General features: G+C 63.9%; 1 protein-coding gene across 1 annotated transcript in view; it reads right to left on the bottom strand.

Annotated features, from left to right (window-relative positions):
- Window positions 1-328: 328 nt before the first annotated feature.
- Window positions 329-18,355, bottom strand: part of FHOD1 (formin homology 2 domain containing 1) — a 60,459-nt gene continuing 42,432 nt past the window's right edge. The window contains exons 11-25 of the mRNA XM_065416354.1: window positions 18,247-18,354; window positions 17,051-17,074; window positions 14,636-14,689; window positions 12,123-12,253; window positions 10,980-11,096; window positions 8,808-9,661; window positions 7,244-7,396; window positions 5,408-5,590; window positions 4,809-4,928; window positions 3,624-3,785; window positions 3,267-3,457; window positions 2,674-2,866; window positions 2,427-2,589; window positions 1,197-1,373; window positions 329-572 (exon numbers count right to left, since the gene is read on the bottom strand). Coding sequence (XP_065272426.1) covers window positions 490-572; window positions 1,197-1,373; window positions 2,427-2,589; window positions 2,674-2,866; window positions 3,267-3,457; window positions 3,624-3,785; window positions 4,809-4,928; window positions 5,408-5,590; window positions 7,244-7,396; window positions 8,808-9,661; window positions 10,980-11,096; window positions 12,123-12,253; window positions 14,636-14,689; window positions 17,051-17,074; window positions 18,247-18,354 — 2,713 coding nt within the window. The 3' untranslated portion in view covers window positions 329-489. The remainder of the gene's footprint in view (window positions 573-1,196; window positions 1,374-2,426; window positions 2,590-2,673; window positions 2,867-3,266; window positions 3,458-3,623; window positions 3,786-4,808; window positions 4,929-5,407; window positions 5,591-7,243; window positions 7,397-8,807; window positions 9,662-10,979; window positions 11,097-12,122; window positions 12,254-14,635; window positions 14,690-17,050; window positions 17,075-18,246; window position 18,355) is intronic.

Here is an 18,355-nt window from a genome sequence, read left to right as displayed (position 1 = left end):
TAATCCACAGCACACGTCCCACTCGCCAGCTACTCACAAAGGGCTCAAATGCTACAGTGTCCCCAGAGCAAATCCACTCGGCGCACGGCCCCACTGCAGGAAAGCACGGGCCGGACGGACGGCAGGATGCGGAGCGGCACATAGGGCAGGGTGTGTGGGGGGGACAGGACGCAGGGAGGCCCATGGTGGGGGTGGGGAGAAGCAGTAGTCATTGTGGCGGGAGTGCCCATCCTGTAGCACCAGCAGGCGACGCTTCAGAGGGGCTCCAGTGGTGCCAGTCATGCTGGGCTGCGACCCCGGGGCAGGGGCTCAGTGCTCCCCAAGCACCGGCCCTGCCCAGCGACTGCCTTCCTCCAGGCCGCAGAGCGCGGGGCTGGGCCGGCCGGGCTCCCGCTCAGCGCGTTCATGGGCCCGCTCGCTCCGGGGAGTGGGGCATCGCGGGCTCTAGGCAGGCTCCTTCCGCAGCAGCTCCGCTGGCCACGGCAACCGTCACACTTGCACGCCGGTAGCTTGTGCCAGGCCCAGGGCCTGCACCAAGTCATCGCTCAGGCCGCTCTTCAGAGTCCGCCGCACTGGGGAGAAAGGCAGAATTAGGGCCCTGCTGCCGGCGTCACACGGAGGGCGGGTCAGCAGGCAGGGCACAGCTCAGGTCTGCTGGGCGGCAAATGGCTCTAGGACCCTGCCCAGGGGGCGGCCCTCCCCCTCCGCCCCCGCCATCACGCCTGTTCTGAGCAGCCACGGGGGAGACTCCAGTGAGCCCACCCAAACCGGGACACGGCCACACGCTCAGCCCAGCCGCCAGGCCGGAGGGGCCCACGCCTGCTCTGCGGGCTCTGGGCCAGCCGCCACGCCGGGCTCTGCAGGAGTGGGACAGCCTCCAGCCTGCGCGGCCCCTCAGCACCAGCCAGCTGGGGCTATGGTGGGCGCCCTGGGGTCTGCCCCCTGCCCGCTCCCCCCATGGGCTGGCAGCAGCACCAGGGCAGTGCCCACACCAGGGCCTGCACAGCTCCTGGCTCCGCTTCCCACAGGCTTTGCACACGAAGACTCTCTTGCCCAGCGGGTCAGACCGGACACCATGAGGCCAGTTTCCCAGCAGTCACCCTGGCTGGCAGAGGCAGAGCCCCTCCTGCCCAGCAATGCCATGGCATGGCTCAGCCCTGGCCCCATGGCAGGCTCTGCCCGGGGATGGCACTTACTGGACTTCCTGCTGACACGTGACCTCTTGCGCTCCTTGGTGGCGCCCGGCCGCGGGCCGGCGCTGTGGGTGACGGACTGCACAAGACGATCCATGATTTCATCCGAGGCGTCGGCCGGGGAGCCGGAGCTGTCGTCCTGGGGCACGGAGCCGCTGGAGGGGCTTGACCGACCCACGCCTGCCCGGAGAGCACAGGAACGTCGGCCGAGGGACCGGAGCAGCTGGTGTGCGGCAGCCAGTCCCCCTGCCAAGCTCAGCCCCCTCCCAGCCAACACCTCCGGCTGCCACACCCTACTGCCACAGCCACTCGGCTGCTTCCCATCCCTCAGCTGCCAGCTCCCACCTCCCCCCGCGGCTGCCCTACTGCCCCCTGCCAAACCCACCTCCCACTGCCAAACCCATCACCTAACCCCGCAGCAAGCACCTCCTCCCACCACTGCTGAATGCTTGTCATCCCCAAGAGTCCAACAGCTTCTCCTCTGCACCCCAGCAATCCCTCCCACACCCCATGCTCCCCCCAAATGCCCTGCAGCTGGGGAGTGGGCCGCGTGGTGTCCCCCAGTTCAGGCCAGCGCTCTGGAGCCCATGGGGCCGTACCTGGCTGGGGAGCAGTGCTGCACCCTGCCTGCCCCTGAGCGAGCCCCGCTGCAGGCTGAGGGAAGTGGCCCAGCAGTAATCGAGCTCCATCTCCCCGATCCCAAGGGGCCCCATGAATGGGGCAGCCCAGCAGCGCTGAGCTGGGCAGCGAGCCAGGACCCCAGACTTGGGCCCCAGAGAGGAAGGGCCGGGCTGGCCGGGCCCCCAGCATCCTGTCCTCTAGGTGTGTGTGGGGGGTGCGGGATGGCAGGACCCCCAGTGTCACGTCCTCCATCGGAGGGGGGCGTTTGGGCAGTTCGTGTCGCGGGGCCTACGGGGGCCCTGGCTGCTCACAGACCAGCACCGAGGCGCTGGGGCATGGGCAGGAATGAGCCAGCGGTCCCACAAATACAGCAGGGCCCGGGAGCAGCCGCAGCACAGACAGGGCTGGGATCCGTGCCCACAGCCCAGTGCGCTGGGAGAGCCGGGCTCCGCTCCGTACAGTGTGGGGCCCCGGCACGCGCCCAGCTGAGCCTGGGGCCTGCGCAGAGCCGCACATGGAGATGCCGTCAGGGTGATGCCAGCTGCCGCCCGGCGCGCCCTCCCGCACCGCCCTGGGGCAAGGGCAGTCACCGGGCTGGCCGCGGACCCCTACCTCGGCTGGCCCTGCTGCGCCGGCTGTGGGGCTCCACAGCCGAGCTCAACACACTCTTCATGGTCTCGTGGCCTGCATCCGCCTGCTGCTCTGGGCAGGCCGACCCCATGGCTGGAGAGGGCTTTGCCTCAGGGCTGTCGGCCATGCCGGAGAATCTCTCCATCTGCGGAGAGAGGAGACGGCCAGCGTGAGGGGAAGGGGAGGCATTGGGCTCAGCAGGCCCCCAGCCCCCAGGGCAGCCCCGTACCTCCGTGATCATCCGGCCCCGGGTCTTGTTCCTCTCGCGGTGCGCGGCCCGTTTGCGCTGCTGCTGCAGGACGCGCTCTCGGCACGTGCGGTACTCCAGGGCGAACTCCCGCAGGAGCCGGCAGAACCCCGTCACCTTCATGTCCCGCGCGGCCGCCGGCGGGTAGCCCAGGAACAGCAGGAAGGAGCGGAACCTGCCGAGAGACGGAGCAGCTGGGGGCGAGGGGAGGACACGGGGGGCCCATGATCCCTCCTGCACCTGGAGCCGCCTCAGGCTACCCTGACAATCACTGCCAGAAGGGAGGGGGAGTCCTTGAATCAGCCCGGATTTCCCCCCCTCCCCCTCTGCCAGCCCTCCCCCCCCACTCCAGTTCCCTGCCCCCGCAGAGCTGGGAACACTCTCAACTCCACTGGGAATAAGGAACATTTCCCCTCCCCCCAGTCAAATGCTCCCCCCCCCACAGCCTGCTACCCTGTCACCCCCGTTCACCCCTTCCCCCCAGCCAAATTCTCCCCCCACCCCCATTCGCCCCCTGCCCCACGAGGGCAGCCATAGCAAGCCCCGGGGGGTCTGTGCCCAGCAGGCAGACCGACCTGTGGAGTATGCGTCTGTGCACCACCTTCAGAACGTGGATCTTCCGGGAGCTGTCCTTCAGGAAGTCCACCAGCTTGCTCTTCAGGCCCGGTTTGGTCTCGTGCTTGGCGATGGCCTTCAGGCTGTCCCATGATGCTTTGCACCGTCGCTCCAGCTGGCTCAGGCTTTCCGCCAGCTCGTCAAAGTCAACCTGAGGAAGGAGTGAAGATACACCCATGGCCGTGCTTCGCTCGGGATCCCCTCGCTGCCCTGCGTCCCCACATGACCCACGCAGCTCGCCAGGCTCAGGTGTTGCTCCCCGGGTCCGCGGGGCTGGGGGCAGCTGGAAGATCTGCCGGTTCCGACACGCCTCTTACCTTGGCTGAGCGGGTGATGGCTGCGATCTCCGAGTAGAGGTCGCTGGTTTGGGGGAACCTCTCCACCACCGTGTGGCACAGGTGGTGCAGCAGAGACTGCCGGTGCACGGTGTCCTTCACCTCCGAGACCTTCTCCAGGTAACTGAGCTCGAAGCCCCGGCTCTGAAACCCAAACGCAGGCTCAGCCAGAGCCAGGGGAGCCCGGGTCACCCCTCCCCGCTTCCCGGAGTCAACTGCCCTCTCCCAGCAGCTGATTCTGCCCCTTGCCTCTCCGGCTGAGTTTCACAGCTGCAATCCCAGGCCTGTGGCCCTCCCTGGCAGGGGTATGCACCAGCACCGTTTCCACGCTATCTGCTCCTCTGGAGGCTGAAGCTATTTGATCCGATTAGCCCCTCCCCCCATCCTTCCTGACATTCTCTGTACCCCCTTCCGCCCAGCTCAGCTATGGCCCAGCGTCTCAGCTGGGGCTGCTCTAGATCGCTCTGACCACCCGCAGCTTGGCACTGCCGCCTTGCACACAGTCTACTCCCACTTTGTTTTCCCTGGACACCAGTGCGTAGTCCAGTGGGCAGAGCGCTGACGGGGGAGCACAGCCGCCAACCTGCTGCGTGGCCGTCACCTCTCTGCCTCAGTTTCCCCTCCCACGCCTTGTCTGTTTAGCCCATGAGTTCTTGGGGGCAGGGTTGCCTCTCACAATGTGTTCGTACAGCACCTGGCGCAATCCCAGGCGGGCCCTAACACCGTCATTCCACAGATAGCCATTCCCCTTAGTAGGGGACTCCATCCTCCGCTCTGCTCTCCCTTACACTTCCCTGCCTGGATTTTCACTTGACAAGATCTCGGTATGTTCTGCAGCAACGCAACAGACCAGCCTCCAGCACTAAGCCCTGTCAGCCCACCGGGCGCAACCCTACAGGTCCCCCTGCTGCTAGGCACTGGCCCCCTCAGCAGCCAGCCCCCCTCGCCCCCCAGCATTTCCCACCTAGCTTGGCACCTTAGCCCCACATTGCCTGCTCTCTAAGGCACAGCTGCAGGTCTGGGCGCACAGCTTCGATGGCGGCCCGGCCCCGTTCCCCCCGGGGACTCTGCATCCCTTTCTAAGCCCCGGCTGGCAGCCACCTCGTCCCCCAGGAGCTCTGCGCGGGCAGCTGCAGGAGACCCCAGGTCCCTCCCTCTACCCCTCACCTGGGAGCCGTTGAGGACGTTCCCCATGGCCAGCAGAGTAGCCAGGATACACCTGAAGGTCTGGTTTTTGGCCAGCTGTTCCATCCCCAATTTCAGGTCAAACAGAGGCTCCGCGATCTCCTGAACAGGGAAAGGTGCAGCTGCTGTGACTGGTAAATCAGCGACGCCCAGCTCCAGCCCCCGCACGCACTCACCGCTCCGCCCGGAAGCCAGGGACCTAGCCACAGCCAGCGCGGGTCCCGCTCCGCCCTGGGACAGGGGGCAGCGCCGCGTGGGCTCACTGACCTTGGATTCAGCAGGAAGGACGCGGAACTCACCCGAGCCAGGGGAATTCCTGCACCTGGGAGGCTGGGCTGCTGGCCCCTGCAGAGCGGGCCCGGGCCCTTGGCCTACAGCTGCTGAGCGCGGCTGTACCATGCCCCTATCCAAAGCAAACAGCAGGCAGGGACTGAATTGCCACAGGGTCCCCAGGCACGGCAGGGGGTGCAGAGATCCAGGGGAATGCCCAGGGGAATCTGCACTACCAAACCCAAAGGTCAGGGATGTTCATGGTCTGGTTTGCCGGGGAAACGGCCAGTGGGCTGGGTTTGTGCCATTACCTGCTCCATGCTCTCATAGTCCAGCTTGAATGCCCACAGCTGGAGCCGAGCCGTGAGCTCGCTAATGGAGGAGAGGGTGAGCAGGAACTGCTCGGCTGAGCCCAGGGGGACGTCGGGATTGGCGAGCTGCGCCTCCTGGATCTTCTGCTTCTCTTCGTCAGTGGGAACCATGGTCAAGATTTTCTGTAAGACACAAGGAGCCGCACGTCCGAGGCAGCAGGTCAGGTCTAGCTGCCCAAACAGAGAGTAGTACCAGCAGTACTGTGTCAAGCTGGCTTCAGTGGTAGCCTTGAAGGGTCACAGATCATGGTTCATTGGACTGGGCTATGCCCACCTGGGCGAGTACTGACACCTCACCCACCCCATACCGGGACTAGCATCGACAGGGCACAGGGCAACCAAACAGCCTTCAGGCCTGCGCGCTCTTGGCCTCAGCAGAGTAACTCTCCGGAGTGCCGATATCCTGGGGGTGCACGGGTGCTTTTCTCCTCGCTCTGGCTAGAAGAGAACACAAGGACCAGCGAAGCCGGGAGTGAGCTCTGCTGTGAGCAAAGGGGATGGGGACGGGGATGCAATCTTACAGCACTCTCCAGTCTGCCTTCACAAGGGCTTGCACGCGGGGCTCTCCTTCAAGGGACCGTTCGTTGTTAGTGAGGAACCAGGAGCAATCAGTCAAGCACCCCTCCTGCAAAGCTAAGCCACATGGCAGCGAAGGACAGAGCGGGTGGGGGAACCACTCATCCTCCCCAAACCACAGGCATCCACGGGCCAAGCCCAGGGCAAAACCAAAATGCAATGAGATCAGATGAACTCTGGAGCTGGAGAAGGGCCGGGAGAGACTGGTCAGCCAGCCTGGGGTAGACGCTGTTTGCAAGGAACCCACAAATACCCAGCTATGCGCAGGGGCTGCCCACCCAGCATCTAGATGCAGCGACTGTCACACAGGGATGTCAGGAAAGAACAATGCAGGGCCTGTGCCGGAATCTCACTCTCCAACACAGCAACATCCACAGGCTGGGGAAGGGAATGCGCCAGCTCCCACGCTACTAACAGCAGCTGCTTCTCCCCAGCACTCCCTTCCTGTGTCGAGCTGGGGACTGGGCCTGGGAGTCACCCTGCCCACGTCCCGAAGGAATGACAGGATAATTATTTAAGGTATTTAAGGCTCCTCTAGCAGAATATTGGATGGGCGGCTTCCTGGGCCAATGGGGAGAAGATTTTGACACCCGAGGGCTCTTTAGCCGAACAGATAAAAACTGAAGGAGATCCAGTGGTTGGAAGCTGGCCAAACCGGAATCAGGTGCACCTTTTTAGCAATGAAGATAATGAAGCTTTGGAACAGGTGACCTAGCGCTGGGGCAGATTCCCTGTCCCTTGCAGCCTTTAAATCAAACCTGGGCCTCTCTTTCTAAGAGCTGTGCTCCAGAGGGTGCTGAGTCGAGGCAGAACCACACAGTGAAATGCTCTGGCCTGGGCTGTGCAGGTCTGTGAAAACCCGCGTGGCATGTGCAGCCCTGGAGCCGGAGTGCTGTCGGAGAACACTACAGGCTAGGGAGGACGGCTGGCCTCTCCAGGAGCCAGTCCAGTGTCCGGGCACTAGTCTAGGATTTAGTGGACACGGTTCAACGCCCTGCTCTGCCACAGACAGCCTTGGGCCAGTCCCTTAGCCTCTCTGTGCATGGCAGGGACAAGAGACAGGGGTGCTGAGGAGAAACCCAGTACGGATTGAGACGCGCTTTGGGCAGGGTGACCCTCCAGGGCTGGAGCTCATCTGCTCTTTACTCGGAAAGATTTACTACCAGAAACGGCTCGTGGGAGGAATCGCTGCAGCCTCACCTCAATCCCTTCTTTGTTAATGGCGAACTCGTCGAAGTTGAGAATGGCCGTCTTGATGATGTGAGCAGGCGGCAGCACCGTCAGGCCGATGTTAATGGCATTGCTCCTCTTGGGGTCGAGGACCACCGTGCACTTCTTCCCGTCAGCAGCTTTCTTCGGTGGGGGGGGGAATGGGAAACGGAAGAAAAGGGGCCGAAAGGCAGGTTAGGAGCGCACGGGCTACCCTGAAACACAGCCACATTTCCCCGGCAGGCCACTGAGCTATTCAAACACAGAGGATCCGGTGAAGGCAGCTCCACCTCACCACCCTCCCATGCACCCAGGCCATGGTGCAGTGCTATCCCCAGAAGAAAGGTCCTTCCTGACCCCCGTGGGTGAGGAGATTACCCCACAGAACTTGCAATTTCAGAGCACGGCCTTGCACGCTGGTAGGGGTCACAGCAGAGCTATTGCACTTTCACTACAGCCAGCATCTCCAGCACCTCCTTGGGCTCGGGTTGTCAGAGATGCCACTGGCCATGCCAGGTGCAAGACGAGCTGTGCCTGGAGAGACGGGGCCCCTTCTCTCTCCAGTGAGGGGACACTAATGCACCCGGGCTCGACTGGCCCCAAGGAAGAGTGGACCCTCTCTCTGGGGTCAGTTACCAAGAAATAGCGGCATGCACCCCAAACTGGGTACCAGCCGTGGAGACAGACTGTCTGCTACAGAAACGTCGCTTGTAATGGGTCCTGTAGAGCCAGGATCTGGCTGTGCAGGGCAGCCTGGATCCACTAGCTCACTTCCAACAGAGCTGAATTTCATTCTCCACTCTCGTGGTATATTACGCTCCTCTGAGAAGCCACACAATCCTCCCACCCCGGACCGCACACTCGGCTGGGGCGGCTGTTACACCCTGGGAGAAAACGTGGAATCGGTCTGCTCCTGGGTTTATCTTTTTGCATGTGGCAAACCTGGATTTTGCCCTACCCTCCACCCCGTCTCCCACCCTCAAGCCTGGGCTGCCTTAGCAGTGCAGACCAGCACGGCCCTGGGAAGACAGCTGGGATGCTACCAGCAGGGGACCAGTCACAGACAGGAGGGTTCGGTGAGACCTTCCAGTGGAACTGACAAACTGAATTCACTCCACTTTCCCCGCAAAGGGCTACTAGTCCACAGGCTGCGTATGCCAGCAGGGACGGGATCCATGACCCAGGAGGGCGCTTTCCTACGACGTTCGACGCACCAAACCAAAGGAACCACTCCAAGGGTGCAGTGTCTGAGCATCGCTCGGACTGTGGGCCCGGGACTGTGACCCCCCCAGGCTCCGGGAAGTCCAGCAGGACCATCCTCCTCTTGACGCTACGAGAAAGGGAGTGACAAGGAAAACCCAGCTAATCCAGGCCTTTGCTCCACACTGGGCCCCTCCCACGCACCAGCAATATTCCTCTACGGACCTGAGACACCCGCCGGTCCCAGGGAGCCCTGCATGCCACGGCAGCCAGTGCTCGGGCCACACCCCACAGTGCCCCAACACCCACTGCAGGCTGTCAGGACTGGCCCGCTGGCCCCCGACCTGCTGCATACCTTGGAACTCAGCACTTCCTTCGCTCTGGACTCAAAGAGATGCTCCAGCTTGGCCGCGTCAATCTCCACTCTCTCCAGGGACGCCCACACGGTGCCCCGGCCAAACCGGCCAGCCCCAGCACGGGAACTGGGGTGTTTCAGCTCCTTCCAGAAGAGCTTCACAGTCTTCTTCTTCTTGGCAGGGGAATGGCCATCTGGCGCAGGGGGCCCCAGCAAGGCAGGAGGGGGTGGGCAGCCAGGAACAGGGGGTGGTGGGGGCGGAGGACAGCCGGGGGGTGGGGGACAGCTAGGAGGAGGGGGTGGTGGTGGGGGAGCCAGGAGGCCTCCTGCAGTCAGTGCCCCAGTGCCAGGAGGTGGTGGAGGAGGCACATGGAAAGAGTCATTTCCTACTGCCCCTTGCTCTAAGGCATCAAAATCTTCCTCTTCACCCAGGTCTGAGAAGTCCAGGTCTTTGATCTTCAGCAGCATGGGGCCGGTCTCCAGACGATCCCACATGAACTCAAAGTCCTTTTTAAACGGGGTCAGGAGGGCCCGCTCCACGTTCTGAGCGTTGGCTTCTGCCTCGACGCTGGACTGGGTGCGCGGGAGCCGGGTCCGGGCGCCAGAGACCTGCCCGTCAGGGGCCTTGCCATGGGGCCTGGCGTTCTCCAGGTCCTGACTGCCTTGCAGCCCTGCCTGGCTCGGCTGGTCCCCAGCCGCTCGGTGGCGCTGGGCAGAGGCTGACGCCTCAGGGACAAGCAGGTCCCGCTCCGGCTCCACTTGGCTTTTGGCAAACAGTATGTCGCGCATCAGCTTCTTGTCCGAGGAGATGGAGCGGCAGGGATCGGCACTCTCCTGCGGGGGGACACAGCGCCCTGTGGAGGAACCAGAGGACAGAGCGTGTCCAGGGCATTCACCTTCCCACGGGCACGGTGCCACCGCCTCCCTGCACCCCAGCACGCTTCACCTGCACTTCCCTAGACGTCGGGCTATAGCTGGTCTGGCGCCTTTCCCTGCAGGCTGTCCTGGCTCCGAGGCCCAGATCTCCTGCGTTGCAAGGCCCAGCGCTGGACATGGGGCGGGGGCAGAGACCAGGCACCTCCATGGCATGCCGTTCTGAGTTTGCGAGCTCAACCCGGCATCCAGGAGTTCCATTACACTCCCCCCCGGCTCTCACTGACTGCCATAGCCCCTTCGCCCAGAGCCCCCCCTCCACTGACTGCCACAGCCCCTTTGCCCACCGTGCCCACTCCCTCACTGACAGCCACAGCCCCTTCGACCAGGCCCCCCCTGCCCCGCTCTCACTGACTGCCACAGCCCCTTCGCCCAGGGACCCCCCCGCCCCGCTCTGACTGCCACAGCCCCTATGCCCAGCCCCCCCCCCGCTCTCACTGCCACAGCCCCTTCGCCCACCGTGTCCCCCCCGCTCTCACTGCCCCCCCGCTCTCACTGACTACCACAGCCCCTTCGCCCACCGTGCCCCCCCTCCACTGACTGCCACAGCCCCTTCACCCAGAGCCCCCCCTCCACTGACTGCCATAGCCCCTTCGCCCAGAGCCCCCCCTCCACTGACTGCCATAGCCCCTTCGCCCATCGTGCCCCCCCTCCACTGACTGCCATAGCCCCTTCGCCCAGAGCCCCCCCTCCACTGACTGCCACAGCCCCTTCGCCCAGGGACCCCCCCGCCCCGCTCTGACTGCCACAGCCCCTATGCCCAGCCCCCCCCCCGCTCTCACTGCCACAGCCCCTTCGCCCACTGTGCCCCCCCCGCTCACTGACTGCCACAGCCCCTTCGCCCACCGTGCCCCCCCGCTCTCACTGACTGCCACAGCCCCTTTGCCCAGACCCCGCCACTGACTGCCACAGCCCCTTCGCCCACTGTGCCCCCCCGCTCTCACTGCCACAGCCCCTTTGCCCAGGCCCCCCAGGTCAGTGACTCCCGCTGCAGCAAAGCCCACCCCCGGCACTAGATGCCTCTCTGGGGTGGCAGGACAGGCGGCCGCTTGGCACAACTGGGCGGGAATGCTAGAGCCAAGGCAAGCAGCAGGGGGCTCTGGGAGGCACCAGGCGGTTCAAGGTGGTGGGGGGTTGGGTCCCTAGTGACTGAAGCAGGCGCGTTTGGGGCAGGGGAGCAGGGGGTCACTCAGGTTGCAGGAGCATCTGGCCAAAGGGTGTCCCAGGGCGGGTCCTTGCCTGATGTGCCGTCTCCTTTCTCGTCCCTCCCCGGAGCGATCCCGACTGACGGCAGGCGCGGCTCCTGCTCGTTCGCCGTCTCATTCTGCTCCTTCTCCTCGCTCAGCGCCAGCCTCCCTGCAGCCCGGACACAGCAGTCGTTAGGCAGCCTGGCGCCGCTGGGCAGGGCAGGGGCAAGGTGGGGAGTGCGGGCTGGCCCCTGGGGCATCACCGCCCCCCCCCGCCCCCAGGGTGTGTGCGCAGTCCCTGCAATGGTGGGGAGTTTCCCTAGTGGGCGGGTCCCACTCCTCCGGGGGAGAGGGGGCTCCCGGCATCTGGCGGCTGCTCACACAGACACTGGCCTGGCTGGTACCTGCACAGCCAGCCCCACATCCCATGCGCTGCGTCTGTGCGCGCTCCCACGGGAGCCAGGCAGAGCCCCATGGTCCTGCCGTCCTGCCAGCTGTCCGGAGCACACGCCCAGTGGGCCAAGGCCTGCAGCAGGATTGGAGCTGGATCCCTGCCCCCAGGTGCTCACGGGCCCCAGAAGGGAGGGGGCTGTGATGAGACCTTGCAGCCTGGCTCCCGGTCACTTGGGAAGGGAGGGGCTGGAAGTGACAGGCAGCGGCAAGCACCAGGCACACGGGACCTGCGTACCTGCTGGAGGTGGCACGCCGCCCCTCTGGGCGGCATGGCACGCACCAGGTACACGGGACCTGCGTACCTGCTAGGGGTGGCACGCCGCCCCTCTGGGCTGCATGGCACGCACCGGGCACACGGGACCTGCATACCTGCTGGGGGTGGCACCGCCCCTCTGGGCTGCATGGCACGCACCGGGCACACGGGACCTGCATACCTGCTGGGGGTGGCACCACCCCTCTGGGCTGCATGGCGCGCACCGGGCACACGGGACCTGCGTACATGCTGGGGGTGGCTCTGGGCTGCATGGCACACACTGGGCACACGGGACCTGCGTACCTGCTGGGGGTGGCACCGCCCCTCTGGGCTGCATGGCGCGCACAGGCACACGGGACCTGCGTACATGCTGGGGGTGGCTCTGGGTTGCATGGCACACACTGGGCACACGGGACCTGCATACCTGCTGGGGGTGACACCGCCCCTCTGGGCTGCATGGCACACACCAGGCACACGGGACCTGCGTACCTGCTGGGGGTGGCTCTGGGCTGAGCTGGCCGCCCCCTGGAATGGCTTCGGCGAGGACGTCAAGCCGCCCCTTGGACATCGCAGACAGCTTCTCCTTTTGGGATGAAGCCAGGTTTTCCAAGAAGCGAGCTCTGCAAAAGGGAGTTGAATGTCTGCGACCAGCCGCATACATGCGGGGCACAGGGCCACGGTGCACGTGTCTAGCAGAGGCAGCCGTGTCCCGGGACAGCACTGCTGGCATGCCTGACACCCTCCGCCTCTCGGGTCAGAGCACACACCCCACCACACGGTATGCGGAGCCATGTGTGTGTCAGGCCAGCACCAGCCTACAGCCACCCAGGTCCATCAGCCTTCCCCTCCCGCCGCCGGGACAGCCTGGCCAGACATCCGGGCACCTGCGCATGAGGGAGCCCTGGTGTCCCCAGCTCCTCCTTCCCACACTGGGGCAGAGAAAACTCAGGCATCCGCTCAGCTCTGACACACCCTGTAAATCACCTCACTGCCCCCTCTGACACTCCCGGCCCCATTACGCGATGGGCAGCCCCCCCGAAAGCTGCCAACACGCATGGTGCAGTCTTCCTGCCTAGGGATTCGAGTGGTCCCCGGGGCCGGGGTCACACTGCAGTTCCCAGCTAAGATCCTGCTGCCTTCGCTCCCCACCCTCATGTGCAGCACTGTGCCAGGCTGCTATGTGCTGCTGGCAGCTGCCACCCACAGCCCAGAGGCGGACACATTCTGGCTGTGGGGAAAGCAGGCATGCGAGAGGCCAGTGGGGAGACGGGAAGGGCTCCAGAGTTAGGGTGGCCGAGTGTGTTGAAGGTAGTTTAACAGAGCAGGGACTCTCCCTTCGTCTGGTGTCCTGGATCGACAGCCCCCCCTTCTCCGGGCAGGCTGGGGAAGTTCCCCAGGAAAATGTTCAACGGGGGGGCAGTTCAAAGATGTCAAAAATGGCTCCTCTCAGGTTTCCGGGGCTCCCTGGACATTACATGAGCTTGCTTTAAATCTCAGCCTTGGGGGTAGCTAGGAATGTAACAAAACCCAGGGCACAGGCTAACTGAAAACAAGGGAGCCAGTTCCCATAGGGCCTGGGGGATCCTGCAGCCTCAGAACTCGCTGAGAAATGTGCCGCTCACTGCAAAATTACGCTCCAGGAACCCAGCTTTTATTTAGAGGAAGAAGCTGCCCCCAGCACTAGTGGCCGTGATGTCACCCTGAGGTCTGGGAAACGGGTGCAGCTCCATTGCCGTCTCCCCAGTCTGCCTTCAGCCTGAAACAGCCGCTCAGCCTGGGGAGACACCCCTTCCCCTCACTGCAGAGCTAACAATTAAACTGCCATCATTAGGGCTCAGAGTTAACTACTTTACTGCTGATCGTATTAGCAAGAGATACCCAGCTAATGTGTGCATCTCTCAGTCCCAAACTGACTCGCTGGTGCCAAAAGCGCCAGCAACCATAGTCTCCAGCCTCCCTGACAACGTCTGGGTCCTATGCTGTTCGGGCAAACCTCTGCAGCACACTCGGAATGGAAAACGGGGTGGCCAGGCAAAATGAGCAATCTCATCCTGCTTGAGAGCCCAGGGGCTGCTGGTCTGACCAACCGACCCCCTGTCCGATGTAATTCACGACACTCTGACGTCTGCCACGGAAAGGGACCCACCGCAATGCTGCAGCTGGCGGCACAGCAGCACTGAAGGATCCAGGGGCCCCGCCGCAGAGCCTGTGCCCGGCTGGCCTGGACGCCCGCGCCAGCTCTCCCTACTATTCAGCAGGTCGGTTTCTGCTCACGCCACGAGCGCTGCCTGATTCGATCCTCAAAGGCAATGCTAAGGGTACAATCTATTCACAGCGCTATACGTCAGCCCTTGCGGTGCAGCTTGCCCCCTACAGACATAGGCGCCCGGCTCCCCAAAGCTCCGGAGTCCCGCCAGGCAAACACCTTCCCCAGCAGAGGCTCTCGCAGACTTGGACCTGGGCCCCTATTGAACTCTGTAGGGTTCTAGCTCCAAAAGCCACTGGCTTCTGGCACTGCCCAGGGAGCCCAGACATCCGGAAAGGTTGAAACACTAAAAATCTTCCAGCACACGGGCTTGAAGCTCGCGGCTTCCCAAGCTAGAGTGCTCTAAGGAGCTAGGCAGGGCTGGAGGGTCCTGCTAGGGCTGGGACCAATGTGTGTCTATCGCTCGCTGTGGGGGCTGAGTTACCCACAAAGCACGCTGGAGGGAGTCAAGGAAACCAATCTCCCCTCTTTCCACAGCCCAGTCTCTCTGCCCTGGCACCGCTCCACCCAAGCCAGGCTCGGACGGGCGCTGTCCCCCAGCTCGGCAGAGGGAAGTGCAGCCGCACACGCCTTGGGGAGGCAGATGTGTGGGAGACAATCAGCCCCCAGCTCCCATGACCATGTGACATTTACCCTAGAGAACAACACCTGAGCCCTGCTCTGTTCCGGGGGCGCCCAGGCCTGGCTCCAGCGGGACCCAGGGCACATCTGAAGATGCGCCCACATCTGTACTTACTCAAACTTCCTCAGAACGGGCTTGTCCCCACGCAAAGGGGGGCTCTCCTCTCGCCTGAGAGAAAAGAGCAGTTAGCACCGCTGCCCGGCGCGGCGCGGCCCATGCTTTCCGCATGCTTTCCACACGGCAGCCGCCTCTCAGCTCCACTCGGCCGGCGCCCTGCATCAGGGCAGCCTCATGGGTTCCAGCCTGAGCACAAATGGCACAGCACGCCCCAGAGCGAACGGCACTGCCCCCTGTGCTGCCAGCCCCTGCTCTCCCCAGCGCTCTCCAGGCCAGTCCACTTAAGGGCACATCTGGGCTGCAGGCGTCCGCTCCACCTCAGGGCGACATACAGCACCAGTTCTGACCGAGCTAGTGCGCTAGGAGCAGCGTGAGGGGTACGTGCGGAGTATCTGGGCTGGCACTGTACTGGGGGCAGACAGCCCCTCCCGGCGACACTATTTGATCAGGCTAGCGTGATCAGAGCTAGCACGGGGACCAGGGAATCACACCCCCAGCTCCAGTGTGGACGCACCCTAAGGGGATGTCTACACTGCAAGGCAAGCCCAGGGTCCCACAAGGGAGCAGAGTCCAAGCCAGGACCCGGGGCCCGACCCCTATTGCTTTGCAGGGTAGACGCAGCCCCACTGGACTTGTGCTCTGGGCATCGGCAAAAAATATCCCACGGCCCGACTTTCCTTGTCTGCTTGGCAGTCACGTTTGGTGGACGGTCACGTCTTCCCCGCAAAGGGCTAGAGCAGTCACATGCTGGGAAGCCTGGGATACGGGTGGTTGGACACGGGCCTGCATAATGCAGTCAAGACGCTGGAGCCCCAGCTTGGGACCCAACCTCTCCTAACCTGGGGTTACAAATGAGTGTAGATGCTGAAGCCCGAGGTTAGCAAACCCCAGCTCTGCTACGTCGTGTTCTACTGACCCTGGGCTAACTCGCAGTGTCGACATATCCTACATCTGCCAGCACAATCGGCGCTCCCCCGTGCCGCTCTGAGCCTCTTGTCCAGCCCAGGGACATCCCCCGGCCGCTGCATTGGGCCCACCTCTGCTGAGAGCGCCCGTTGCGCACCAGACTGGGAAAATCCCTGCCATGCAGCAGCCCTGGCCAATCGAAGTTCCACTAACTATGGGACAAACTGGCACTTGCACTCAGAGACAAGGGGCTCAGCACCCCTGTGTGCTCCTCCTGCCCCCCAGGCCAGCCGACAGCCCCCTGGGCATAGCGCACGCTGGTCACTCGACAGGCTGCCACCATCAGTCCGGTCGTCCCCTCCCTCAGCAGAGGTGCCCCCCCCACGACCGTTACAGGAGCAGCCGTGGCGAAGGTCCCTGGGGCAAGGAATGGGGTTCCACACACGGGCCAGTCCTTCGCAAGGGCTCGTGGAGGGGTGGGGGGCTGCCACCCTTCCCACACCCACCACGCCCACCAGAGGGTGTCCGGGCAGCCATTTTGGAGGGCAGCCATTTTCACACCCAGTTCGGCGCCCACAGCACATGAGCTGTCAGTTAACACAGCCGGCCTCCAGCCACGCACAGCAGCCTCCGGAACGCGGGTTCTAGTGACGCCCTGGGGCAGGCCCAGCTGCTGAACCCGATGCTGGAACCCCCAAGGGCACCCGGCCATAACCAGGCAGCTCCCCGCTCCCCTCCATCCAGGCACAGAACAAGGGGCCAGCCCAAATGAACAGCACGGGGGACTCACACAGAGACCCCAACCCCGAGGATGGCACTGCCAGCCCAGCAGTCAGAGTGCAGCGGCTCAGGCCTCACGGGCCTGCACCAGGCCGCTCCGCACGCCCCAGCAGCGGGCTAGCCGGTCGCTCGCTGCGCGCTCTGCGCACCATGTCTGGGGTTATGGCTGACTCAGAACCAACATGCTGGCGAGGGGAAGTGGGGCAGGCTGCATGGTGCTCTCCTGGCCCTCAAGGTTGCAGAGAGAGGACAGGGGCAGAGGGGGGAAGCGCTGCAGAGACAAGCAGGGGGTTTCCTGCGTCGTCGTGGAGGTGGCTGGACAAGCTCAGTGCCAAGAGGAGGTCTCTGGCCCCAGCCTAGGAGAAAGCCTCGTGTGGCTGGCTCAGTGGTCAGTGATCAGGAAAGATGGGACCTTGATTGCTGAGTGGAACGTAGCTCCCAGCCCAGCGAAGCAGTTTCGGGAAGTGCTGCCCGGCAACGCGAAGCATGTAATGGGGACGGAATCGTGTGGCCAGCACTCAGAGGAGACCCAGGCCTGGAAGCAGCAGATGCAGCCGCATGCAAGCAAACCCCAGTGCAGCGCCCACGCTCCAGCCTAATGGAGCGCCGGGAGAGGTGGCCTGGACAGAGCAGCCGCAGGCAGGGAGAGAAAACTAGCCACAGCACGCGGGAGGAGCATGCCGGGAAGGGTCACATGCACACGCACGCAGCCTCCGTGTCACTTACCAAACAGGGGCAGTTTGGTGAAGTCTGAAAAAGGAAAGAAAGTTGAGGCAGAGGAGAATCAGTGCCGAGAGAAGGAGCAGAGAGTGTGAGAGCTGGAGCTAGAGATGCCACCCATCCACTTGGGGACAGCCTGCCTGAGCTGAGCCCGAGGGGGCACCGCCAGCAGAGGAGTGGGCAGGCGGGCAGGCCATTCCCATGGCGCTGGCTGGGATCCCGCTATTCGCAGAGACCCCACTCTGCGGGGGGAGCACGCTGGCTGCATGCTGGAGGGCCTTCCCCTTTTCCCCCTTTGGGAGGGTACTGATCACCCACTAGACGCCTCCACCCAGCTGAGCAGGGCCCAGAGGCCAACAGCTGGGAACCCCCCCCTCAGTGTGCTGTCTCCACGGGGTACGTCAGCATGCTGACTCCAGAGCGCCCCGCGAGTGTGGACCGTGTAGGCTGGGTCCCTCTCACGCAGTGCTGCCAGCCCATCCGCTACACACCCCTCCTGCACACCAGGACAGCTTCCCTCCACACAGCTCCCTTCCCATCATCACCTGGAGCTCCCAAGGAACCCTGCTCCTCCACAGGGGGGCTGGCTCCCAAGCCCTAGGAACCATTCCGGATCCACAACCGGCCTTCCCTGTCGCACACAGCCCTTCTTGCGCAGGCCGGGGGCCCAGGAGGATGGGCTGTCGATGGGCTCCCCCTGGTCTCCCACAGGAAGGGCCCTGGGGCTAAACAGCGCCACCGACCCACTGCCGGAAACACACCCAGAGCGCCTGAGACCATGGACAGGCCCCAGCTCAGGTCAGTGTGCGGACGTCTACACTGCAAAGGAAACCCCTGGCGCCAAGTCTGAGTGGGGGAGGGTCTCAGAGCCCGCGCAGGAACATCCACACTGCTGTTTTCAGCCCCACAGCCCCAGCCTGAGTTACTTGACCTGGGCTCTCAGGTGGTTTATTTATTTATTTATTTTGCTGTGTAGACGCACTCTGGGGTATCTCTGCTGAGAGGGGACAGGACAGGGAGTGGGGGGGGGGAGGTGGGGAAGAGGTGTGTCTGCCTCACAGTCCCTCTGGCCTCGCAGTGCCCCTCCTCAGACTCACGCTCCCTCAGTGTCCTGCCCAGAGCCTCCCCCAGGCCTGTATTGCGCCATGCCCCAGCAGGGCCAGCACACACTCCTCAGTTCCCGCCAAGTTGAGGCAACTCACTTGAAAACGCTCCTCTCCCCCAGGCTGGGGTGCTCCCTCTCCTCCGGGGAGGCCGGCGCAGAGAGCCGCACGTTGGACGTGCTGTTGTAAACACTCTCGAAGCAGGGCC

This window comes from Emys orbicularis, chromosome 14 (assembly GCF_028017835.1).
Source record: "Emys orbicularis isolate rEmyOrb1 chromosome 14, rEmyOrb1.hap1, whole genome shotgun sequence".
Taxonomy (NCBI): domain Eukaryota; kingdom Metazoa; phylum Chordata; order Testudines; family Emydidae; genus Emys; species Emys orbicularis.
The sequence above is the reverse complement of the archived record's forward strand: the minus strand, read 5'-3'. Positions and strand labels throughout refer to the sequence as shown.